General features: G+C 48.6%; 1 protein-coding gene and 1 long non-coding RNA gene across 2 annotated transcripts; one reads left to right on the top strand and one right to left on the bottom strand.

Annotated features, from left to right (window-relative positions):
- Positions 1 to 627: 627 nt before the first annotated feature.
- Positions 628 to 14,112, bottom strand: PEX26 (peroxisomal biogenesis factor 26). Its single transcript, XM_017977835.4, has 5 exons — positions 13,493 to 14,112; positions 12,121 to 12,261; positions 6,562 to 6,857; positions 5,082 to 5,228; positions 628 to 3,792 (listed from the first exon to the last, which is right to left on the bottom strand). The coding sequence occupies exons 1-5, from the start codon at positions 13,720 to 13,722 to the stop codon at positions 3,689 to 3,691; spliced, it is 918 nt and encodes a 305-aa protein (XP_017833324.3). The 5' UTR covers positions 13,723 to 14,112; the 3' UTR covers positions 628 to 3,688.
- LOC144578398 (uncharacterized) lies at positions 13,519 to 26,080 on the top strand. Its single transcript, XR_013524089.1, has 4 exons — positions 13,519 to 14,962; positions 15,050 to 15,119; positions 23,114 to 23,223; positions 23,982 to 26,080. It is a non-coding gene; the product is annotated as an uncharacterized LOC144578398 (long non-coding RNA).
- Positions 26,081 to 26,332: the final 252 nt, after the last annotated feature.

Raw genomic sequence — 26,332 nt, 5'->3', positions numbered from 1 at the left:
CCTCATCCTTCTAGCCCCGTTCTAGAGGCAAACCCTCCGCCCTCCCCCAGGCACTGCTGTCCTGCTGCCACCCACCTCCACCCCGTGCTGGCCAACAGTGGCCTAATGCTTCCTCTCCATTCCACCCCCTCCCTGCTTCCCATGAGACCACAGAAGAGGATTACTGGTTCCTGCTTCCCTCCGCACGCCTACATTTAGTTATCTAGAGAAGCAATCAATGAATCCACTGTTAATATGCAGACTCCCCTCCCCACGTGGATGCATCTGCATATTAACAGTGAACTTCAGCCAGGAGTGACAGAAAGTGAGGATTTTTAGGGCAAGTGAGGCAGAACAGGGTAAGGGAGGAAAGTGAGCTGTAGTAAAAGGAACAGCAGACCTGAGGGCCAGGAGACAGCAATCTTATTCAGGCTGTGTGCCTTGGAGGTATTAATGTCCTCCAATGAAAGAGAAGGGAGCTGCAACAGATGACCTTTCCAGATGTCACATCCGGCAAAATCCCCCATCCCTCAGGCCTCACTGATGTGTGCCGTGTGTGCTCCACAGCCCTGTCCAACAGAAATGGAATGCAAGCCACACAGGTCATTTTAAGCATTCTAGTAGCACCACAAAAAAAGTAAACAGAAACAGATGAAATTAATTTTAATATTTCACTTAACACAGCATATCTAAAATATTATCATTTTACCAGGCAATCAATATTAAAAAATCCATTCTTCTTTTTAGTACTAAGTCTTTGAAATCCACCATTTACATTTTGCAGAACGTCTTAACCTGGGCTAGCCACCTGTCGGGGGCTCAAAAGCCCCACCTGATGAATGATTGCTGCCTTGGACAGTGCAGGTATGAGTCAACAGGAAAGCCATCCCTTCACCTTGGACCCCGTGAAGCCCAGAGCTGACATCGGACACGAGCACCAGCCTACATCCTTGGAAAAGGTCAAGGTCACAGGAGCAGTTTGGGTTCTGAGTTCCTTGCCTGATGAGGCAGGCAGCTAGGGCTGGTTACCAGACGGCATTGCAGAGTGCAAGATGGACACACACAGAGAAGCTGCAACCTTACAAGAACACAGGGAACCTCAGGCCGAGTGGAAACAAGGTGGGCATCATCAGGGCGTCTTTACCTTCCGGGCTTTCACAACACAAAATCTCACAGACTCACGAAAGTACACAGACCTCTTGGTGTGTCAGTTACATCAATCCGCTCCTTTAGACACCTGAGCACCTTCCCCCTCCCAGACACCCAATGGGCACTAGGGGGACACTGCTGCTCCTGGGACAGTGACCACTCACAAGAGCTCCTACTCAGGGTGCATCACACACATGATCTCATTTGCTCACCTAAAAAACCCTATAAGACTTACAGATGAGGACACCAGGGCTGAGAAGGTTAAATTACTTCCCAACAGGCACACGTGGCACAGAATAGATCTGACACTGACTTGCACACTGCAACGAGCACTCCCCAACTTTGAAGAGGCACCAAAGACGTTCACAATTACAAGGCCAAGGGGTCACTACTGCAAAAGGGATATGAAACAGAGCCCTGGACACAGGGGGGGGTGGAAAGGATTATTTGAGTTAGCCTGGAAGGTGGAGTGGCTCACCAGGCCAAGAGCAGGTGCTAGGCCTTCAGCAGAAACAGCATGAACCGAGGCACAGAGGCCCCAGGGGAGCACGCCGTGGTCAGAAAGCTGTGACGGTCGGGCAGCCGGAAGACCACGCATATAATAAACAGGGGCCCCACATCAAGGGGGAGGCATTAGCCAAACCCATCACATAGGGGCCTTCAATTTCACAAAGAATCTGGATGCCATCCTGTGAGCCATGGGAAGCCACTGTAGCATTTTATCTAGGCTAGTAAGTGGGCCCAGATTTTCATTTTAAGAAATCATTCTATAGAAGGAATCTCAAACCTCACCTGACTGCCTTTCTCCCCCCAGGGTTCTAAGCTCTACTGAAAAGCCCACATAAAAAAGCAGAGATTTGCTTCCTACAGGCTTGAACCATGCCCTAGGGATTTAATTCTAAGGGGCCTGTGAAGTTTGCTTACTTCACCCATTTTTCTAAAGAGAAGCTGTTGACTTGCGACCTTGGAAAATGTACCAATGAAAAGCTAGCAAGCACCTTCTATATTTTTGGCATCACAACCAACCAAGGACCCGGTGCAGGGCAGCCTGCTTGGCCTCTGGCTGCAGAAAGGCCAGCCCCTGCGGGAAGCCCTTCTTCATCCTGACGGCATTCAGTACACTACGATTCCTTGCATACAAACGCTAAGATGCTTGTGGCTGGTGAGAAAACTACGCTAAACATTTCACTCCTCAAATGCAAAGGCCTCAGTGCCGTGCCGCCTCCCTAAGGTTTTACTGTTCGCTGCCTTCAAAGCCCATGTCTCCCCTCTGCCCCGCCCCCCCCACATCCCTTCCAGCTCACCCGATTACTCAGTTCCATTTTCAGCTCAGCAGCCTCTGAGGCTGGCCTACTTTTCAAGGCCACACGAGCAGAAAAATTTGGGCATTATGCAAACAGAACATAACTAGGACAAAGGCACAAGAAAGGGGGGGGACCTGCATCGGTGTGTACCCAGGAGGTGAGGATACGGGCAGGATCTGGTGAAGTAGCCAATGGACAAGTTTCCAGTGGGGGAGGGAGGGGCTGGCGGGGAAAGACGGCAGAGGCACAGAGCGTAACAGAGCAAGGCTTGGCCAGGACAACCTGGAAAATTGAGCTGAAGACCAAGATACACCAGGCAAGATCACTTTCCCCAGCAATAAGAGCTGTAAGCCTCACTTGGTTTTCCGTAGTCAACCGAGTGGTTCTGACAGCCACGCCCCAGCCTGAACAGTGAGAAGCCTTACGCAGCTTCAAGCACATAGCAAGACCATGAGAACAGCATACTGATACAGAACTAGACCAGTTCTGGGGAGCGCAGTGCAGGCAGGAAGAGGCCCTCTCAGATCGCACTAGCTAATTAAGGTACTGTCCTGTGGGGTGACTCTCAGGGGCATGGTTTTTCATTTTGAGAGTCCAGTGGCACAATCTCAGCTCACTGCAACCTTTGCCTCCCTGGCTCAAGCAATTGTCGTGCCTCAGCATCCCGAGTAGCTAGGACTACAGGCGTGCAGCATGCCTGGCTAATTTGTGTATTTTTAGTAGAGATGGGGTTTCACCATGTTAGCCAGGCTGGTTTTGAACTCCTGGCCCCAAGTGATCCACCTGCCTTGCCTCCCAAAGTGCTGGGATTACAGGCGTGAGCCACCACTCACAGTAAAGAGGTATATTTGTCAAGAAGTGAAAGGCCAAGTGTCACTCCACCAGGCTCTTTCTGAACTTCCATCTCCATTAACGTCCTGACCTGAAGAACCAACCCCTTGCCTTCGCCAAGATGGAATGTTTCATAGACGCAGTCCGTGTCCCCAAACCCCTCCTTTTCAAGGGGCCTCTGGGTGTCTGGAGAACTGTTCCGGAGGAGCTGTGCCTGCTGGTCCCTATTTGTTTCCATGTCATCTACCATGGCCAGCCGAAGTGGGGTGCAAAGGAGAGGGTACCCAAGCAGCCAGACACAGTGCACCCCGCAAGATGAGGCTGGCCCCACTTCCCCAGGGGCGCCTGTGGACGCATCGCTCTGTCACTCCGCTTCTGTTGCCGCAGACTTGAGGAGCAGGGAGGCTGTGGTGCAAAGGGGACCCTCAGTCACGGATGCGGAGCTGGTAGAGGCAAGAAGATGCAGCCTTCCGGATCCAGCGGAAGAGTTGGGCCAGCTTGTAGAGGAAGGGCAGGGAGGAAGGGGAAGCTGCAGGGCAGAGAGAGACTACTGTGAACGTCCTGCCCTTCCAGACTGTCACTCTGCCATCTCCCGCCCTGGCAGACTCCACTGCCTTGCAATTACACATTTGTTTTGTTTAGTTTTTTTTTTTTTTTTTGGAGACAGGGTCTCGCTCTGTTCCCTAGGCTGGAGTACAGTGCAGTCTGTGTTCAGTTCACTGAAGCCTCCATCTCCTGGGCTCAGGTGATCCTCCTGCTTAGCCTCCCAAAGTGCTGAGATTACAGATGTGAGCCACCACACCTGGCCTGCTGGGCCAAGGCACAGTTTTTATTTTAGTTTTTTGAGACAGAGTTTCACTCTGTCACCCAGGCTGGAATCCAATGGTGTGATCTCGGCTCACTGAGACCTTCACCTCCTGGGCTTCAGTGATTCTCCTGCCTCAGCCTCCAGGGTAGCTGGGACTATAGGCACATGCCACCACGCCCAACTAATTTTTGTATTTTTAGTAAATAACAGGTTTCGCCATGTTGGCCAGGCTGGTCTCAAACTTCTGACTTCAGGTGATTCACCTGCCTTGGCCTCCCAAAGTGCTGGGATTACAGGTGTTGCCCAGGATGGAGGGCAACGGCACAATCTCAGCTCACTGTACCCTCCCCCTCCCGGGTTCAAGCAATTCTCCCTGCCTCAGCCTCCCTAGTTGCTGGGATAATAGGCACGCACCACCACACCTGGCTAAGTTTTGTATTTTTAGTAGAGACGGGGTTTTACCATATTGGCCAGGCTATTCTTGAACTCCTGACCTCAGGCGATCCACCCACCTAGGCCTCCCGAAGTGTTGAGATTACAGGGGTGAGCCACCGCGCCTAGCCTATTTTCCACATTTTCTAAAATGTATGAGTATTTCATTTACAACTTGTTTTGAATTAATACTTCATTAGACATTAACACTTGAATTCACACTTTTGTAGACATTCTGATGAGGTGAAGTTTTTTTTAAATTCTGAGGTTCCAGTCAGAGTTCAGCCCAGAAAAATCAGAGGGCTACAGTCTGTGTCCATGAGTCAGCGGGCTGAGTAGACTTTCTCTCGACTGCTCTCACAGACTCCAGGGCTGGTCTCTCCTTCCAAGTGGAGCTGACCCATACCCAGTCCAGCAATTCCTCCCTGTGGAACAGACTCAGGGGGAAATGTCACAGGAGAGACCCCCAGCCCCAGTAGGACTCTGACAGGCGCAGTGACAAGCACCCACTCCCACAGGCCCAGCCCTGACAAGGACCCCTTCCCAGGAAGGATGGGGGACGAGTCTCCACCACTTACCTGGATCAAGCCTCAGCGCCAGGAGACAGAGGATCAAGGCAGCCAGAAGGCTCTTTTTGAAGGGCAGAGAAAAGAAGTGGCTCACCGCGGAGTCCCAAAGCTGACGAACCAACATCGGTAGTGACAAGACCTTTTGGGACACAGAGCCTGGCCAGGAGACAGAGCACGCTTCAGGGAAGTCGAGGGAGTCAGTGTCCCGGACTCCGACCTCTGCGCTTGCTTCTAATAGCTCAGCACGAGGGCACTAAGTACCGGCTAAAGCCTCCACACCTTCACTGGGGACACTCTTGCAAAGCTCATGCATAGAAATTGTCTTCCTTAGGCATATTACTTATTCTGAGTATATATTATTTACAATATTGAATGTATCTTTGTAAAAGTTTTTTAAAACCTTTCAGAACAAGATATGAAATACATAAAAAGCATTGTGTTATTTAAAAAAAACAGTGAACAGAGAAATATAAAATACTTTCAAAATCTAAAAAGGGCACTTGTAGTACAAGGGAAAAAAAAAAACCTTTACTTTAAAAAAAAAAAAAAAAAAAGCAGGGCTGGGCGCGGTGGCTCACGCCTACAATCCCAGCACTTTGGGAGGCTGAGGAGGGCGGATCACAAGGTCAAGAGATGGAGACCATCCTGGCCAACAAGGTGAAACCCCGTCTCTACTAAAAATGCAAAAATTAGCTGGGCATGGTGGCACACGCCTGTAGTCCCAGTTATTGGGGAAGCTGAGGCAGGAAAATCACTTGAACCAGGGAGCCGGAGGTTGTAGCAAGCCAAGATCGTGCCATTGCACTCCAGCCTGGTGACAGAATGAGACCCCGTCTCAAAAAAAAAAAGTCCCCTCGGAGCACTACAATCCCCACACTCACCCTGCACCACCCCACACCACCTTGCATCATGCTAGCCAGGCATACAGTATTGGTCTTGACATGGATTTCCCCTAGAGGCCATTTTGGAGAGCTGCACCCTAGTGGGCAGAGTGTACATCAACCATTGAAGAGAACGTTCAAGAGCTTTGCTGAGGTCAAAGAGGAAGCTGGGCAGGCTGAAGAGGCGTAATTTTTGTCTTGAAAGTCAAAGTACCAAATAAGTTTCCTATTTCCTTTGGTATCCCAGCAGATCTCAGCTGTGTTTGTTTTGGGGCCAGCATTTAAAGAGGAAGGACATCCCACCCAGGCCAGTATGATAGAAGAGACCCAGTCAGAGGACTCCAAGGGGAAGATGACTTTCAAAAGACAAGTCAAGGCCCCAAGACCCAGCGACACCTTCCCAGGCGGAGAGTGTCCTTCCATGGCCAACCTCAGGGGGTCTGGGTTTCACTTCGTTAGGCAACTCAATAGGCTTCCTCTTCTGTGATCCAAGCGTTATTCAGATAAAGAACTGCTCCTAAGCTCCCAGGAGTTTCCCGATGAACCCTGAGGTACAGGGCAAGCCCACAACTCCACTTCGCAGAGGTCACAGAGGGAGAATGTCCTACCTTCCGGGTTTGGCTTCGGGGCCTCCTCAGAGCCTGGGTGTTCCTGCTCCTGCTGCTGCCTCGCTGCGTCAATGGTCTGAAGTATGTCCAGTCGCTGCGCTTCCCCAAAGGCTGCAGAGCCCACCACCAGCTCCTCTGCCTCCGACAAGCGGCCCAGAGGCAGCAGCACCCGCTGCACGTGGAATTCTGCCAAGGCTCCATATTCTGGAAGGTCTTGGTTGGCTGGGTCTTGGAGCCAGGCACCCACCACATCCAGCACAGCTCCAGGCTCTTGCATTTTGCTGTATAAAAGAATGCTGCAGTCCCAAAACAACCCAACCCCAACACAAGAAGAGTCAGTGCTCAATGAGTGGTTCATTTCTCTTGACTGCTATGCTTCCCCTATCCAACCCTCCTCACTGTGTCCTCTAGGCCTTTCCGATGCAGTGTTGACGCTAATGGGAATTCCCCATGACAAACCCATCACCAACAGCATACTCCATGGGAAAAGCTGAAAGTCTCTCCTCTAAGATCAGGAAAAAGGCAAAGATGCCTACTTGGACCGTTTTCATTCAACTGGAGGTCATAGCCAGAGTAATTAGGCAACAGAAGGAAAGAAAAGGTATCCGAACTGGAAAGAAGAAAGTCAAATTATCCCTGTTTACAGATAATAAGATCTTATATATGGAAAACACTAGAGACTCCACCAAAAAAGAGAACTAATGAACAGATTCAGTAAGGTTGTAGGATACAAAAATCAATGTACAAAAAACAGCATTTGTGTGTGTGTGTGTGTGTGTGTGTGTGTGTGTGTGACGGAGTTTCGCTCTTGTTACCCAGGCTGGAGTGCACTGGCGAGATCTCAGCTCACCGCAACCTCCATCTCCTGGGTTCAGGCAATTCTCCTGCCTCAGCCTCCTGAGTAGCTGGGATTACAGGCACGTGCCACCATGCCCAGCTAATTTTTTTGTATTTTTAGTAGAGACGGGGTTTCGCCATGTTGACCAGGATGGCCTCGATCTCTTGACCTTGTGATCCACCCACCTCGGCCTCCCAAAGTGCTGGGATTACAGGCGTGAGCCACCGTGCCAGGCCCAAAAAACAGCATTTCTATATGCTATAGTGAACCACTGGAAAAAGAGATCAAGGAAACAATTCCGGCCAGGCACAGTGGCTCACATCTGCAATCCCAGCACTCTGGAAGGCCAAGGTGGGCAGATCACAAGGTCAGGAGTTCGAGACCAGCCTGGCCAACATGGCGAAATCCCATCTCTACTAAAAATACAAAAAAAAAAAAATTAGCCAGGCATGGTGGCACACTCCTATAATCCCAGCTACTCAGAAGGCTGAGGCAGGAGAATTGCTTGAACCTGGGAAGCAGAGGCTGCAGTGAGCGAAGATCGAGCCACTGCACTCTAGTCTGGGCAACAGAGCAAGAGTCCGTTTAAAAAAAAAATTCCGGCTGGGCGCGGTGGCTCACGCCTATAATCCTAGCACTTTTGGAGACCTCAGGGTGGATCACTTGAGGTCAGGAGTTCAAGAACAGCCTGGCCATCATGGTGAAACCCCATCTTTTTTTAAAAAAAATAATAAAAGAAAAAAAAATTCCATTTACAATAGCTACCAAAAAAATAAGATACCTAGGAATAAATTCAACCAAGCTGGTAAAAGATCTCTACACTGAAAACTGTAAAACATCAATGAATGAAGTTGAAGGGGACACAAAAAAATAGAAAGATATTCCGTGTTCATTCACAAATTGGAAGAATATTATTAAAATTCCCAAAGCAATCTACAGATTTAATGCAATCTCTCTCAAAATACCAATGGCATTCTTCAAAGAAATAGAAAAAACAATCCTGAAATTCATATGGAACCACAAATGACCGCAAATGGCTAAAGCAATCGTGAGCACAAAACAAAGCTGGAGGTATCATATCACCTGACTTCAAACTACACTACAGAAAGCTCTAACAGTAACCACACAGTATGGTATGGCATAAAAACAGACAAAACGGAACAGAACAGGGAGCCCAGAAATAAATTCATGCACCTAGAGTCAACGGATTTTCAACAAAGGTGCCAAGAACACACACACGGGAAAGGCAGTCTCTTCAATAAATGGTGCTGGGAAAATCAGATATCCATGTGCCGGAAAGCAGACCCCGACTTTCCCCACATGCAAAACTTAACCCAACCTGTGTTTACATTAAAGACTGAAATGTAAAACCTGAAACTATGAAACTACTGGAAGAAAACTTAGGAGAAATGCCTCACAGCACTTCTTTAGAAAACCCTGAGCAAGGGCTTTCCTAAATGACACTTTAAAAGCACCAGTAACAAAAGCAAAAATGGACAAATGAAATTACATCAAGCTCAAAACTTCCGCAACACAGCAAAGGAAGCAATTAAGAGTGAAGAAACATATTCTCTGCATAGGTGAAAAAATAACATAAATAAATAAATAAATAAAAGAGTGAAGCGGGCCAGGTGCTGTGGCTCATGCCTGTAATCCCAGCACTTTGGGAGACCGAGGCGGGTGGATCACGAGGTCAAGAGATCGAGATCATCCTGGTCAACATGGCGAAACCCCGTCTCTACTAAAAATACAAAAAATTAGCTGGGCATGGTGGCGTGTGCCTGTAATCCCAGCTACTCGGGAGGCTGAGGCAGGAGAATTGCCTGAACCCAGGAGGCGGAGGTTGCGGTGAGCCGAGATCACGCCACTGCACTCCAACCTGGGTAACAAGAGCAAAACTCCGTCTCATAAAAAAAAAAAAAAAAAGGAGTGAAGAAACAACCTACAGAATGGGAGAAAATATTTACAAACTATCCGTCTGACAGGGAGTTAATATCCAGAATATATAAGGAACTTAACAGAAAAAAAAAAAAAAAAACCTGATTTAAAAGACCTCAACAGATATTTCTCATAAGATGACATACCACAGCCACTAGGTATATGAAAAAATGTCCAATGCCACGAATCATCAGGGAAATGCCAATCAAAACCACAATGAGACGCTCCTCGCTTCAGTTACAACAGCTATTATCAAAAAGGAGCAAGTGCTGGAGAGGATGTGGAGAGGGAGCACTTACACACTCTTGGTGGGACTGTAAACTGATATAGCCATTATGGAAAACAGAATGCAGGCTTCTTTACAAAATTAAAAATAGGAAAGACAGCACTTTTTTTTTTTTTTTGAGACGGAGTTTTACTCTTGTTACCCAGGCTGGAGTGCAATGGCGCGATCTCGGCTCACCGCAACCTCCACCTCCTGGGTTCAGGCAATTCTCCTGACTCAGCCTCCCGAGTAGCTGGGATTACAGGCACGCCATGCCCAGCTAATTTTTTGTATTTTTAGTAGAGATGGGGTTTCACCATGTTGACCAGGATGGTCTCGATCTCTTGACCTCGTGATCCACCCACTTCGGCCTCCCAAAGTGCTGGGATTATAGGTGTGAGCCACCGCGCCCGGCCTAATGGCACTTTTTTTATAAGTGGTGGCAAGCGCTGAGAGAATGCCAGGAAGGCCTTGGGCATACTGCAAGAGTATTCGCTGCCTCCCCAACCCCAAATGCCACACAGCGCCCCTCTACTGCCAGTGAATCTCTGGGCCTAAGCAAATTGTCGCCAAACCCCGCTTCTAGTACTTTCTATCTCAACTAAAGAAGAAAAAGTGTTCAGGGAAAAAAGTCTACCAGGCAGGTGGTCAAGAAATCCCCCTGCAAGTAAAGAACTTTGGCATCGGGGTACACTAGCACTCCTGCAGCAGCACCCACAATATGTAAACAGAATAGCGTGCCCTGACCACTGTGGGTGCTGTCACCCAGTGCTCCCAAGATGGGCATCCAGCACTGTGAGCCAGGCCTACGCCATCTAGATCATGAAGGTGGAGGTGATTGCAGCCACCTCCATCAAAGATCAGAGTGCCACAAGCAGTTCCACAATTCCAAGATCACATTCCTGCTGCCCCACCAGGGCTTGCATCTTCAGCACAAGCCACACTCCAACACCAAGAGTCCCAATACCTTCTTCTAGGTACAGAGAACTCTCGCAGGGTGTCATCAAAATAAACTCAAGAACGCCCAGGTGAAAAAAATAAAAATAGAACTATCACATGATCTAGCAATCCATTATCTCCCATGTTTAACTCAGCACTATTCACAACAGCCAAGACATGGAATCAATCGAAGTATCCAATAGCAGATGAATAAAGAAAATGTGTGTATATAATACACATACACACACACACACACACACACACACAATGGAATACTATATAGTCATAAAGAAGAATAAAATCTTATCATTCAGGACAACACAGGTGGACCTGGAGCCATCATGTTAAGTGAAATAAGCCAGCCAGAGAAAGAAAAATACTACATGATTTCACTCATGTGAAATCTTTAAAAAAAGAAGTTGATTTCATTGAAGCAGGGAGTAGAACAGTGGCTACCAGAGACTGGGGAAAGAAAGAAGGAAAGGAAGACGGAAAGAGGTTGGTCACTGGGTACGAAGTTACAAAGGGACAGGAGGAATGAGGTGTGGTGTCCTATTGCACAGTAGGGTGGTTATGGTCAACAGTAAGGGCTTGTATATTACAAAATAGCTGGAAGAGACGCTTTTAAATGTTCTTGCCACAAATGATAAATGCATGTTAAATGTTCTTGCCACAAACAAATGATAGGTAGCATGATGGATATGCTAACTACCCTGATCTGATCATTGGACAACATACATAAAGTATATATTGAAATGTGAAATTTACCCCATAAATATGTACAATTACAAGTGTCAATTTTAAAAACTTTTTTTGGTCGGACGCGGTAGCTCAAGCCTGTAATCCCAGCACTTTGGGAGGCCGAGGCAGGCGGATCACGAGGTCGAGAGATCGAGACCAGCCTGGCCAACATGGTGAAACTCCGTCTCTCCTAAAAATACAAAAAAATTAGCTAGGCGTGGTGGCTTTTTTTTTTTTTTTTTTTTGAGACAGAGTCTCGCACTGTCACCCAGGCTGGAGTGCAATGGCATGATCTCGGCTCACTGCAACCTCCGCCTCCTGGGTTCAGGCGATTCTCCTGCCTCAGCCTCCTGAGTAGCTGGGATTACAGGCACGTGCCACCACGCCCAGCTAATTTTTTTGTATTTTTAGGAGAGATGGAGTTTCACCGTGTTGGCCAGGCTGGTCTCGATCTCCTGACCTCATGATCTGCCTGCCTTGGCCTTCCAAAGTGCTGGGATTACAGGTGTGGGCCACTGTGCCCAGCACTTTTTTTTTTTTTTAAGAATGAGGAATTCCTAGGAAGTAGCAAACTGCTCTTTCAGCTCTGTCCATTCTGTCATCCCATGTCACTCCTATTCCCTGTCCCCTTCCTTCTTTACGTCTATTCTACTCCTAAATTCCTCCTTCCTTATCCTTTATGCAATGTATGGAGGGCTGGGGGGAAAAAAAGTGAAGGGAAAGAATGAGATTTAGAGGGAAATGGTAGCTAAGGGGAAAAGAGAAGATATTAGGCCCAGATTTAGGAGAGAAATCCCGATTTCTGAGCCAATCTGATGAGTCAGCAAAGACGACTTACCACAGTTCTAGGACTTTGGGCGGTAGCTTTTCAGGAACCTGGTAATACTGAAGAACCCAAGAGAGGACTTCTTGCCACCGATCCATTTCTGCCAGGGCCTGGATCCCCACAACACACAGGGAGCACTTCACCTCCAAGGAGCTGTCAGCAGAAAAACCAATTTCAGTTAGAAGTGGTTCCCCTGCATTTCCATTTCCATTCCCACCTCCACCAGCTCCCAACTCGGCAGCCATCATCTCCCTCATCCCCGTTAGTATTTACATGGGCTTCACAATCGGTCTCATGGGCTGCCCTTTCACCCAGGCACTAAAAGTTCTTGTAAACCTTTTAAGAGGCAAGTCAGCTGAATTGCTCAATGTTCATCTTTGTATCCAGGTGAAATCAGACTTAAATGAAGAGGAAGGGTAATCTTGAGGGGCAAATAACACACAGCACCAGTGTGTGGGTGAAAAAAGCTGGAACTAAGAGTCTGCTCAGTGAATAAACGGGCTTGGAGCAAGGTTTCTGAATGAGTGGAGGTATAGGAACTCCACAGCTGGCCTTTTAGCACCACCTAGTAAGGTTCCTCCAGACACCCAGAAGCAAAGCCTTCCGCATTCACTGAAATGAGCCCCCACCCAGCCCCTGAAGCACAGCCAGAGCTCTCCAGTTCATCCTTCCCTGCGGTCAGCTTTAACTTTTCCACCTACCACCTCCCGAGTACGGCCCAACCCAAGTTTACAATGCAGAGAAATGACGCCCTCACCTGCCAGATAAGGCTGGTGGCATTAGAAAAAGCAATGCAGGCCCAAGGTTTTTTCCTCCAGATTTTTTTTTTTTCTTCTTCTTCTTTTTGGTAGAGAAAGGGTCTCGTTATGTTACCCAGGCTGGTCTCAAACTCCTGAGCTCAAACAATCCTCCTGCCTCGGCCTCCCAAAGTGTTGGGGTTACAGGCGTAAGCCCCCGTGCCTGGCCCTGAATTAATCCCTTAATCCAGTCCTCCAATAGGACCAGAACACTGTTCCTGCCATGATCCCCATTCCCCATCATCAGCCAAAGTCAAGAGATAACCTGGTGGGACGGGGGTTACCGAGGAGAGGACTTTCACCACCTGCTTACCGACAGAATTTAACACTTAATACACATTCGGCCTTCCCACCATGTCATTCTGCCCTGGAACAAGGAGCAAAGAATTGACTGTGGGTTCCCCGCTAAGCTCTTTACACGACTTCCTTATTCTGTAGAATGGGCACACGATGAGCAACCACCCTCTCCGAGAGAAACCACTGATAAAGCTCCTTGTGAGCAATCTGGGAATTACAGAACTCCTGAGACCTTGAGCCCCACCCCAAGAGCACCCGGAAATGGGTTCGTTTCCGAGCCCAGCACGTACGTGCCCGCGGGTTCCTCTGCCAGGGCGTGGTTGGCCAGACTCTGCCAGGCTCGTTCGCAGGTCTCCAGCGCCGCCCGAAAGTCCAGGTGCACTACCAAGAGGTCGGCCGCCTCCTCCAGCAGGTCCACCGCCGGCGACCGGGCCGGGGCAGCGCGCACCGGCTCGCTGCTGCGCAGGGGACCCCCGAGCCCCCGGAGTGGGGCTGCAGAGGTCGAGGAGTCGCTCTTCATAATTAGTCCGGGCCCAGGGCCCAGCTCCTCAGACGTCGGAGTGACCGCCTCTCCGGAGCCTCCGGGATATCCCGAGGTGGCCTAAGCGAAGAGGGAAAGTCCTCATCTCCTTGCCCACACCCCTTCCCGAGATCGATTCCCGGAGAAAGAAAAGGAAAGGGCCTATCTGAGGCAAAGGCTGGGCACGCCTAGCGGCTGCGGAAGCAATTTACACATCGGATCTGCAGGATTCTTGCATCCCTGAACTACCTGGCCCTAGCTTCTCGGGCCCCGCGACACGTGCAGGAACTGCCTCAGCTGTGGGATCCTGGTTACGAACAAAGACTCTCTCACCCGGCAGCCCCACAACGGGAGCGGACATCTTTCGCACTCGCCCCGCCCCGCGGACGCGCGGCGGCGCGGGGTGCTCTGGGAGTTGTGGTTCCCCAGCTCTAGGATCTGTGATTGAACCAGGCGGGAAAGTGCGGACTACAACCCCCAGCACGCCGCGCCCCGGAAGCCGCCCCCGTCCCGTGAAAAACAAGCTGTTGCTTCAGCTTCGGGGTGGGGAAGTCAGGGCAGGTGGACCCCTCACAACACCGAAGCTGTCTTGTGAAATGGAGGGGTCCTCACTAGCCAGTTCCAGCGGAGGTTGACGGAAGAAATGCCAGCAATGGATGTGCAGCTACATGCACGCTTCTAATTTAGAGCTTCTGCAGCGGTGGCGATCAGGGAATCTAATCGGGGCTGAGGCAGAGCTGATCAAACATTCTGGCAACCTTAGTCTTGGATTGATTCACACTTTCTCCGCGTTCTCTCCGGAGTTTTCTGTGGGGGGATGAATATTGCCTGGTGAGGCTGAGGGACTTAGCGTGGAAACCTTCACAAAGAGCACTAAGAACATGTTCGTCCAAAGGGCAGTGTTCCAAAATGAATAGTGACCCCACCGACGCGGGGCTGGGGCGCCGAACATAGGGCCTCGTTTTCCCTCTGCTCCGTGCCCCACCCTGGATTTGTTGTTAGAAAAATCTGTGGTTAAATGCAGATACCAATTCTACCTCCCCAGTGTTGCCACTTCCAATCTGTCTTCTCCGTTTTATATTTCTCTTTTATTTATCGCCATCTACATACTAATGTCTGTATTTTACTTATTTTTTTGTCGTCTCTTTCCTTCCACTATGATATCAGCTCAGGATGGCAGACGTTTTTGTCTCTTTCGTTCACTGTGGGAACTTCGTGCCTTGAACAGTGCCTGCCACCTGTAGGTAGTAAAAAAGTATTTGTGGAATAAATGAAGTCCTGGCTTCACTTTTATCTAGTTACAGGGTCCACATTTCTCTTTCCTCAGAGTCTGATGGACTTGGTTCTGCCTCAGCTTCCCATGCAGACTTTCTGCAAGAGGATGGACAGCCCAGAAGGTGGGTGTGTGTATGTATGGTGACAAGGGCAGGGGATGTATGATGTGAGCAGGTGCCTCTCTAATTTCTAGGGCAGCAAATGATTCTAGAGAAGTTTTGGAGTGAGTTCAAAGGGCAGAGAACTGGGAAAAAACCAAAACCATGATGACCTAATACAAATGAGGGAAATTCGGCCAAGTCCAGGTGAAACAGCATATAATAAGTGTGATTTATGGGTGTGTGTAAGGTTATTATAGCCACAATTTACCAAATACTCTGTTTCCAGTACTTTACTATAAAGTGCATGATTGAAAGTATGGTTTTGATTTTCACAACGTTCTTAGCTTACGAGCACGTGTGTAACTTGCTCATGGAATGACTGTGAGTCCCTGAATAGAAGCATACTTAGCTTCGTCCCTGCAGAACAGAGCAGTGGCTCAGTGAATGGCTTTAGCCCAAAAGAGCCTCTGTTTGACTGAGATTTGTCACTTGCTCGTTGTGTGACCTCGGGAATTTATTCAAATAAGCTCTGATTTCCTCACCTGTAAAATTGGGATAACGGTTTGTCCGTAACTCTCAAAGCCTGAGGGAAGAATTAAGTAAGATTGCGCACAATGCACCAGGCACGTTAAGTACTGAAAAATGTGAGCAAGGCCTGGGAAGACGGAACATGCTCAGAAGCGGCCAGCTCTAAGTGGCTTCTGCCTGGAAAAGTCCTTTTCCTAAATCCCTAACAAATTTCTTGCTATTCCAAATTTGTCCAGGAGATGGACGCACAGCCTTAAAAGAAGCAGCCTCGCTAAAAATAAATTTGCCTATTTAGTAGTGAGACAGCCAGAATGAGGTCAAGATATCGAAGGCAGAAGAGAGGAGAGCTAGAAACCATATAAAAATGTAGTTGTATTTCATTTCTGATTCACCCATTTTTCAACTATTCCTCGGCTGCATATCAGTCCATATGTAACCACTGTTTCGCACTATTATGCTCACAAATGGATTCCTCAACACACATCCACTGGGATGCATCATCTCTATGTCTGCAAGTACCCAGAATTTCTCAAGCGAAGACACAGAAATCCCAAACAGAATTGAATTCATTCCCCCTGGGAGAACATGAACGGGAATTATTTTTACCTAGCCAACCTCTCTCCAAGTTGGGGTTCATGGGACAGCCTTTGAAACCACCTCTTCTTCTCCTCTCATTTCCTCATCCTTGGTATAAAAAACACAGTGGAACTAAGGACAGTCTTTTCAGATGTATAAGGCCAGGCCCATATTAATATGTGTATTGTTAGAATTGTTTCATTTGGGGAAGACTAGCTGAGCACCTGAGATGCCAGTATCCTCATTATGACCCCTCCCCTAACCTGACCTAGGCTCTGGAACTTGGGGCGCTTCCTTCCATTTGGCAGAGGGCTCAGGGTTGCTCCTTCACCTGGGGACACAGATTTGCTCAGCCTGCTACAGCAGGGGATGAGTTGATGTTTTTGTAGCAGAAAGCACACGGGACTGGAGGTGAGAGGCACAGTTCGAATCCTGGTTCCTTCAGGCCCCACAGTGTTCGTGCCTGTAATCCCAGCACTTTGGGAGGCTGAGGCGGGAGGATTGCTTGAGCTCAGAAGTTCAAGACCAACCTGGGCAACATGGTGAAACCCTGTCTCTACAAAAATTAACTGGGCATGGTGGCGCATGCCGATAGTCTCAGCTGCTCAGGAGGTCAAGGCCGCAGTGAGCTGAGATCACACCGTTGCACTCCACCTGGGCAGCAGAATGAGATCTTGCCTCGGTGGCTCAAGCCTGTAATCCCAGCACTTTGGGAGGCCGAGGCGGGTGGATCACGAGGTCAAGAGATCGAGACCATCCTGGTCAACATGGTGAAACCCCGTCTCAACTAAAAATACAAAAAATTAGCTGGGCATGGTGGTGTGTGCCTGTAATCCCAGCTACTCGGGAGGCTGAGGCAGGAGAATTGCCTGAACCCAGGAAGCGGAGGTTGCGGTGAGCCGAGATCGCGCCATTGCACTCCAGCCTGGGTAACGAGCGAAACTCCGTCTCAAAAATAAATAAATAAATAAATAAATAATTAGAAGCAATTTAAAAAGAATCCTGGTTCCTTCAGTGACAAAGCCAGATGACCTCTAGAAAGTTGCCAGATTTCTTCATGCCTCAGTCCTGTCATCTGACACTGATACCAACACCTGTGGCATAGGGTGGCTATGAGGAGTGGAAGAAACCATGTGACGGGCCATCGCACACTGTCAATGACTGGACTTGTTCAGGCTGATTTAAGGCAAGAAAGTAGAAAGAATCTTGGCCAGGTGTGGTGGCTCACGCCTGTAATCCCAGCACTTTGGGAGGCTGAGGCAGGCAGATCACAAGTTCAGGAGTTCGAGACCAGCCTGACCAACACAGTGAAATTCCCTCTCTACTAAAAATACAAAAATTATCTGGGCCTGGTGGCACAAACCTGTAATGCCAGCTACTCAGGAGGCTGAGAGGAGAATTGCTTGAACACAGGAGGCAGAGGTTGTCGTGAGCCAAGATTGTGCCATTGCACTCCAGCCTGAGCAACAGACCAAGACTCTGCCTCAATTTAAAAAACAGAAGAAGGGCCGGGCGTGGTAGCTCACGCCTCTTAATTCCAGCACTTTGGGAGGCCGAGGCGGATGGATCACGAGGTCAAGAGATGGAGACTATCCTGGTCAACATGGTGAAACCCCGTCTCTACTAAAAATACAAAAAATCAGCTGGGCACGGTGGCGCGTGCCTGTAATCCCAGCTACTCAGGAGGCTGAGGCAGGAGAATTGCCTGAACCCAGGAGGCGGAGGTTGCAGTGAGCCGAGATCGCGCCATTGCACTCCAGCCTGGGTACCAAGAGCGAAACTCTGTCTCAAAAAAAAAAAAAAGAAGAAGAAGAAGGAATCTCATAGCACCCTAAAGTTCTGTAATACTACTTTCTGATCTAGAATCCAATTTTTGTGTGTGTGAGACAGGATCTCGCTTTGTTGCCCAGGCTGTAGTGCAGTGGTGTGATCTTGGCTCACTCACAGTCTCTGCCTCCTGGGTTCAAGCAATTCTCCTGCCTCAGCCACATAAGTAAGTGGGATTACAGTTGTGTGCCACCACGCCTGGCTCATTTTTGTATTCTTATTAGAGGTGGCATTTTGCCATGTTGGCCAGGCTGGTCACAAGCTCCTGGTCTCAAGCGATCCACCTGCCTCAGCCTCCCAAAGTGCTGGGACTATAGGCATGAGCCACCGTGCCCAGCCCTGGAATCCAATTCTTGAGTCTTCCACACAAAAGTCAAAAATGCCCACATCTGGCCAGTCCCAGTGACTCATGCCTATAATCCTAGCACTTTGGGAGGCCAAGGCAGGAGAATCACTTGAGCCCAGGAGTTTGAGACCAGCCTGAGCAGCATAGCGAGACCCCATCTCTATTGGAAAAATGTTTTCTAATTAGCTGGGCATGGTGGCACGCACCTATAGTCACAGCTACTTGAGAGGCTGAGGCAGGAGGATCACTTGAGCCCCAGAGTTCAAGGCTGCAGTAAGTCATGACGTGCCACTGCACTCGAGCCTGCAAGCCTGGGAGACAGGGCAAGACCCTGTCTCAAAAAAATAAAATAAAAAGCCTACGTCTGAGGTTAACCTAGCCTGTCTTGCCCTCTCCACACTGGTCCCACATTTCAGGCCAATAAACAGCATCCACCGCTGCCCCTTCAAACCTCCCAACCAGCCAGAGCCCCTTAGTACAGGGACACCTGTGGCAAAGCTCTGTATGCAGTATGATCAGACTAAGGGTGGACCTTTGGCCGGAAGTGAGCCAAGGAGATAAATATGGGTAGGGTGGAGATGGTGTTTTTCCAGGATGGTCAAGGCACGCCTCCCTTGCTCCAGACCTTTATCAGTGGGACGGCATTTTTATGGCTCTTTTTTAAAGCCTGGACTAGAAGTGCAGGGCACAACTCAGTGCTTCCCGTAGTGTTTCTTTCCACATAGACACAGCGGAACTCTGCTTCTGTATCTAAGAAGTAATCATCATAATCATCCTGTGTGGACTTTACAACAATAATTGTGATGGCTCAATTTATATACTATGATATTAACTAGGCACTAGGTGCTCTTCTGAGTCCTTTATTTATTTATTTGAGACAGGGTCTCTCTGTGTTGCTCAGGCTGGAGTGCACTGGTGCCATGCATAGCTCACTGCAGCCTCAACCTCCCGGACTCAAGCAATCCTCATAATTCAGCCTCTGAGTAGCTGGGACTACAGGCACATGCCACCACACCTGGATAATTTTTTATTTTTTTTGTAGAGGTGGGGTCTGACTATGTTGGCCAGCTTGTCTTGAACTCCTGAGCCCAAGCAATCCTCCTGCCTCATCCTCCTGAAGTGCTGGGATTAGAGGCATGAGCTGCCATGCCTGGCCCAAGTGCTTTACATTTAACTCATCTGAATCCTCATAACCATATGATGATGAAAGTCCTAGTCTCATTTTTTTTTTTTTTTTTTTTGAGACAGAGTCTTGCTCTGTTGCCCAGGCTGGAGTGAACCGGTGCAGTCTTGGCTCACTGCAACCTCCACCTCCCAGATTTAAGCAATTCTCCTGCCTCAGCTTCCCGACTAGCTGGGATTACAAGCGCCTGCCGCCATGCCTGACTAATTTTCTTATTTTTAGTAGAGACAGGGTTTCACCATGTTGGCCAGGCTGGTCTCGAACTCCGGACCTCGTGATCCACCCACCTCAGCCTCCCAAAGTGTTGGGATTCTAGGCGTGAGCCACCGCGCCCGGCCATAGTCCTAGTTTCATTCCTATTTTGTAAAGGAAGAAACTGAGTTATGGGGAGGTTAAATAACGTTCCCAAGGTCTCCCAACAAGTGCATAGTGGAGCGGAGGGAGGTGCAGGGACTTAATCCAGGCCATTTGGCTCCAGTCTTTCTTCTTGACTAGTATAATACTGAATCTACAAAGTACTTTGCTTGTCTTATTTGACCTTGACGGCAAACTCGTGAACAAGGTCACGCAGTTACATTATTACTGTTATGCCCATTGATAGATGGGAAACAAACTTGGAAACTCTGCCCAAATTTAAAGTCTGTGGTTTCAGTGGCGAAGCTGGGAAGGAGGTTTCTCAGCAGATCCCATGCCCAGGGGCCATGCTTCAAAGGGCCTCCACAGCTCCTCTTCATCTGCCTCGAAGGTGACTTCAGGAGCCCCATCCATAGAGACCTTTTCTCACCTACCCCAGGAGTCAGAAGATACACTCAGAGAAGGCTGAACAAATCTTCACGATGCCAGACCAATTCATTCCCTCTCTAAGCCTAAGAAATGAAACCAGTTATGGGTGTGCACTGGGGATAATTCAGCCCTGGCTCTATTGCAGAAGGGTGTAAAGATGCTCTCTTCTCCCAGAGTCTTTTCCAATCCTACATAATTCAGGCGAATCATTCTTTCCCAATCGTGCTTTGCATTTTTAATGCCTCACCTGTGGGTCCTTCCCAGCTTCCATATTTCCTTGTAATTATTGTGTCATTCCCCTCTTCTACCGTGCCCTCCTGTGGGTGGGGACAGGGTCCCACTCATTCCAGGATCCCTGTGCCATCCAGCTTGGTATAAAATAATAGCATGTCCTGCTGCAGAGGGGTCCCGCCTCTCCTGCGCTGTTCAGTGTAATTTGGCCTTGACTTTCAGGCACCCTTGCTGGTGAGCGCTGTGTAAAAAGGTTGGAAGCTGAGCAGAGGAAGAATGACACCAGATGCAACACTTAAAAGTTGGCAAAGTGAGGAACACGGGTGTCTGTGTGTGTTTTTAACCAATGACATTTCAGTTCATTTCAAAAGTTAAGGGCTACTCAGCCAAGCTGCAGTCTACTTGGTTTTGTAAAGACCTTTCTCTGCAGTGTTATGTTCAGGATAAATGAGTCTTCCAGCTGGGCGTGGTGGCTCATGCCAGTAATCCCAGCACTTTGGGAGGCTGAGGCAGGTAGATCACCTGAGGTCAGGAGTTCGAGAATGTTAGGCTGGCCAACCTGGCAAAACCCCATCTCTACTAAAAATACAAATGTTAGCTGAGCGTGGTGGCAGGTGCCTGTAATCCCAGCTGTTCGGGAGGATGAGGCAGGAGAATCACTTGAACCTGGGAGGCAGAGGTTCCAGTGAGCTGAGATTGTGCCATTGCACTCCAGCCTGGGTGACAGAGTGAGACTCTGTCTCAAAACAAAAAATGATCCTTCCTGGGATTCACAGGGCACGACTCTAGGAGGTGCCAATCACATTGCACATTGCATGGCATGTATCGGGTTGGTGCCCCCTGGAGTTGTGCAGCTTTCCCACCTGCGAGGCCGGACGTGGCAGCCTTCCTTGTGCCTGCACCACACTAACATGTGCTTTTTTGGTGAAGTCCAGATACATTCAGTTTTCTGGGGGCACTCAGTTGTTTGTGGCAACAGCAAAGATTCTGCCCATCCTCCCAGCCCGTCTCTTATCCTCCCTCACTGAGGACGGGCTGCCCAGTGGACAGGCTGCCTCTAAGCAGGTAGAAACCTGCCTGTGGGGAGTCCTGTGGGAAGAGGATCCCGAATGGTGAGGCATGCAGTCACCAGCCCTTCTATGTTGTGTCCTGCTGGGAAGCTTGTTCATCCTTTGTGCATCTGATCTGAAATGCAGTGGGACAGTGGAAATATATTACAGGTAGGCTCCACACACCCTTCCCCTAATCCCTCATGACAGAGCTCATTACCTGGGCAGCATGAATGAGTAGGTGAGTTCATAGTTCTCCTCTCTGAGAGCCAGAGTCTAAGGGATCAGAAAAGCAGAGGTGGAAAAACAGGAATCACATGTTACCATAGCAAACAAGGAAACTCATGTGTACATAGCCTATGATTGAAACCACCGTGTTATTACAGCCTATGAAATAAACAGAGATGAAAAGGCATCTCTTCCTCCCTTCCCAAGACCATCTTGAAGGGACTCCTTCCCCCTGACTTCCTGTCACAGGCATTTGTCATTATGATTTTCACTAGCTGCAACTTGTTCCCAGAAATTCCATTTTCCATACCTGAGAAAACCTTCTCTGGGATCAAAGGAACCTGTGGATCCTTCCAAGGTTTTACAAACGGAGGACTGATTGTTCAGTATCCACTGTCTTTTGTCTTTTAATTGTTTTGCTTTAATGATACTTACCTAAGGTAAAAATAATTCAAACAAGACCAAAAGAATTACGAAGAGAATGAGAATCACCTGAAATCCCATCTTCCTAATAAGAACTGTTAACATTTTGCCGCACATTCTTCCATAATCGCACACAGCGTGCCTGTGTAGCTGTACACAATTATGCCACTCCACACCCTGAATTACTCATGGTGCACCAGGGAAGTCCTTTTTAGTCTTCAGTTCGATATTGGAATTACTCACTACCTAAAACAAGAAACCAAATAATCCCGCTGTTACTAATAATGACTTAGCTGTTTGCAATTTTCTGTAGCTAAAAAGCAAGTGTCCATCCTTGATCCCACAGAGTCCCGAAGCTGCAAGGAGAACTCTGAGGCGGCCATCTCCCTTCTTCGTATGCTTAATTCTCATCATCCTTCACATTTGTGTAGTAATTGACAACTTCAAAAGCACTTCCATGTTATGTTACTCGATTATCATGAAGTGAGATGGTCAAGTGTAAGATATGTAAAATGATGGCGATGACAATGATGATGGTCACAGAGGTATTTATGGAGAAATTAGTGTGCACCAGGCTTTGTGCTGGGTCCATTACATGCACTGATGCATTGTTTCAGTTAATCCTCATTATCCCCATGTGAAACATAATAGAACTATGGCTTAGAGAGGCTGAGTGGTTTGATCACATTTCCACAGCTAATCCCCTGGAATTCTAATCCAGGTATTTCTAACTTTAAAATTCCGTGTTACTAACACTGTTAGTACTGCCTCTTATAACAACTGATCTTTGTGCAGCACTTGACAAAAAACTCTAACATATATTATTATCTCCATTTTATAGAGGAAGAAACTAAGGCCAGAGAGGTTACATGTTTGCCTGAGTCTCAGAGCCGGGATCCTAACCACGTCTGCTGCTGTTTCCAGTGCACTGTACTAGGCTCTCTCCTCAAGGTAAAGGTGCTAGGTGTCAAAACTCTTCTCTCAAGTCTCCAAAAAGGGGAGTTCTTATTAAGATCTTTCAAAAATCCTTCCTGCTGCAATGAAATCTGTGTTCCTTCTTCAGTGGGAACAAAAGTCAGCCTCTTGCATGGAGATGGAGTTCATCATGCACTAGTTGGGAAAAAGGAGATAAAGTCCGTGGAGCTCAAGTCTGGTCTAGATGGTTTCTTCTTCACAGTTTTCTTGTGCTTTTGGCATAGGGCAGAGTTGGTCTGTCTCAGTCTTTTTTTTTTTTTTTTTTTTCAGAGAGGAAGGAGAGAGACTGATTATTCTTGAGGATATTAAACTAGACACGAAACAAAATAGAATGAAACAAAATAGAATGAGAGGCAGGGAAACCATTTAAACTCAGGGTGAGTGGAAGGCACATGCAAGGAGTTACCCAGCATCTTTTTGACATTTAAGCAAAGTGTTGGTTTATGGAGCCATCTAGGCATCAAAATTAATATTTTCCCCTTTTGAGATAACAAGTGTTATTTATAAAGCACTCCTTGCTGGAATGAACTCAAAGCACTGAATGGGTGCTGCCTAATTACCCCACCCAACAAACAATCAGCCAGCAAGGAAAAGAGAGAGATAATTATGCCCATTTTACAGGTTGGAAGACTGAGCCATGAAAAAAAGTGGGGCCTTGCTCAAACCCAGCTCATGGAGAGCTGAAAATAGAAGACAAGCCTCCTAATAGCACCTTTGCATCTCACTGTGTACAGCTTTCCTGGTTCCAGATGTCCTCCTGAGAAAGGACAGCCAGCTTGCTGGCCAGAGAAAAGCAGCTGACATTCACTGGGGACTACAGCTCCCAGAAGACCCCGAGACAAGACAGGGCTGTGCTCTAGTGCCCATTCCAGTTTCCCAAATATGGAGAAGCACTGGGTTTTGGAAGAGGAATGGAATGTTTACCCTTGAGAGACAGAGAGAGGGAGGATGAGGTAAGTTTGGAATATTTAACTCTGTCACCTAAACGTTCGCCTGGCCTTTGAAATAGAGCAGCCAAAGTCATGATCTTTTAATAGATCTTCCTAGAAGATCTCACTTTTTAAATCCAGCCATTAGTTCAGCAGAACACTGCTTTCTCCTAGGATTTGGTGTGCGATGACGGGGCAGTTGCAGTTCTAGGAGGTCAGATACCCTTTTTCTGAGTCTGAGAAGCTCAGAAAGTGATGGTGGGAAGGAAACCCAGGTGAAGAGCTGCTCTGCTGCAAAAGAAGCGGATGCTCCAGAGGCTGGGGCTGCTGGCAGGGTTGCCGAACCAAAGGACCAGCTGCCTTGGAGGACAAGGGTTACTCTTTGTATGCCTGGGAGGCTGCTGAGCTTGCCTGGTGGGAAAGGCATGTAAGACCTATTCCCACCAGCTCTGTCTCCATTCTGTCAACACACATTGACGGAAGCACCTTTGCTGGAGGCACTGGGCTGGCTGCTGAAGGGGGTGCCTGACACAGAGCAGATCTCTGCCCTCAGGATGCTTACCCTCGGGGGAGGATGGAAAAGGAAAGATAGAGCAAGGAAGAAAGAGACAGACAATGCAGGGCAGTGTGTTCTTACACTTTCATTCAGCGTTTACCCATCGCCCACTGTGTGCCAAGCGGGCACCGTTCTAAGCCACTTGGAATGCAGTGGTGACTACGCAAAAAGAAAAGGCTTCTGCCCTTATAGATTTCATGTCCTGGCAGTCCATGACGTCTGGGGGAAGAGTTCGCCAAGCAGAAGTAAGGGCAGCAAGTGCAGGGCCTTGCGAGGGGTATGAGGGTGGTGAGCGTGTGAGCAGAAGGCCGGTGTCATGGGAGGGGAGTGGACAGGGCAGGAGCAGGAGCCAGGCCGGGGACAAAGCACACAGGGCTTCATAGAGATAAGGAGGAGGGATTTCTTTCTAACTGTAGTGGAAACCATTGATCTGTGCCCAATGAGGAGAGTCTGGAGAATGGTGTGAGGGTGTCACTGAACAGGGGTGGACCAGAGGGCAAATTCTGATCTACAGAGAAGGCACTGCCATCAAAAAGACCCTCAGAAGCTGGATGTAGAGCCAGGCAGGCACATGACCTGTTCAGACAGTCCATCTGTACAGAGACGTAGTCACTTGGGGAGCAGTGTATGGTGAACCTGGACAGGGAGGATTAGTATGAGACAAGGGAGAAGGTCTCACTCTGTCACTCAGACTGGTGTGCAGTGGCATCATCTTGGCTCACTGCAACCTCCCAAGTTCAAGTAATTCTCCTGCCTCAGCCTCCCAAGTAGTTGGAACTACAGGTGCACGCCACCCCAGGCTAATTTTTGTGTTTTTAGTAGAGACAGGGTTTTGCCATGTTGGCCAGGCTGGTCTCAAACTCCTGGGCTCAAGCATTCCACCTGCCTTGGCCTCCCAAAGTGCTGGGATTACAGGTGTGAGCCACTGCGCCCAGCCTAATTAGGAAGATTTTTAAGTCAGAAGGCTCTGAGCGTCAGGTTAACAGTAACAGGGAGACTTGGAGACATAGAGTCCTTTCCACAGACTTTATGTCCATCTGAGAACCTGGTTTCCACCAACAGGCCACCATGTTCCCCTAAGAGATCTGTTGCTTTGGAGGCTTCTGAGTGCCACATTGAAACCAAGGTGGCTGAGCTGCAGAACTCCAGTGGCCCCAGGGACTTTGTATTGTATGTGAAAGGTGCCCCCAGTGCATGATGTAAACCACGGGGCGGGGTGCCAGCTGGCACTGTGCGACGGCAGAGGTACTGGTTAGCATTTGGGGGATAAGTGTCAAGCCTGCCAGCACTCTAGCCGCTTCTTCAAGCCCTTGACCCAGCAGGGCTCGCTGCAGAACAGGAAGAGGAATGGGGCCGAGAAGAAAGGGGTGGGCGGGAACTGAAAGGGAGAACGGAAAAGAGGGGTTAAAGGAGGAGGCAAGGGAAGAAGTACTTCATTTAGGCCATCCTTTTGTATAGCTAAATGCGAGAGGGAAGTGAAGGATTGGGAAGAAGGGGCAAAAAGGGAGAAAGTGATCGTGCCTGTGGCTGGGTTGCAAGTGGCATTAGTGGCCTTGTCCACGGCTGTGAGCGCTCTTGTGCGATGTGGCATGTTTCACAG

The sequence above is a fragment of the Callithrix jacchus genome, chromosome 1, assembly GCF_049354715.1.
Source record: "Callithrix jacchus isolate 240 chromosome 1, calJac240_pri, whole genome shotgun sequence".
Taxonomy (NCBI): Eukaryota; Metazoa; Chordata; class Mammalia; order Primates; family Cebidae; genus Callithrix; species Callithrix jacchus.
The sequence above is the reverse complement of the archived record's forward strand: the minus strand, read 5'-3'. Positions and strand labels throughout refer to the sequence as shown.

Excerpts from the sequence above, each read along its gene's own strand:
- PEX26 (XM_017977835.4), bottom strand. The coding sequence starts at position 13,722 with ATGAAGAGCGACTCCTCGACCTCTGCAGCCCCACTCCGGGGGCTCGGG. Across the intron at positions 6,858-12,120 it reads CCCAAAGTCCTAGAACTGTG|CATTCTTTTATACAGCAAAA; the intron begins GTAAGTCGTCTT and ends TTGGGACTGCAG. Across the intron at positions 5,229-6,561 it reads CCCGAAGCCAAACCCGGAAG|GCTCTGTGTCCCAAAAGGTC; the intron begins GTAGGACATTCT and ends TCTCCTGGCCAG.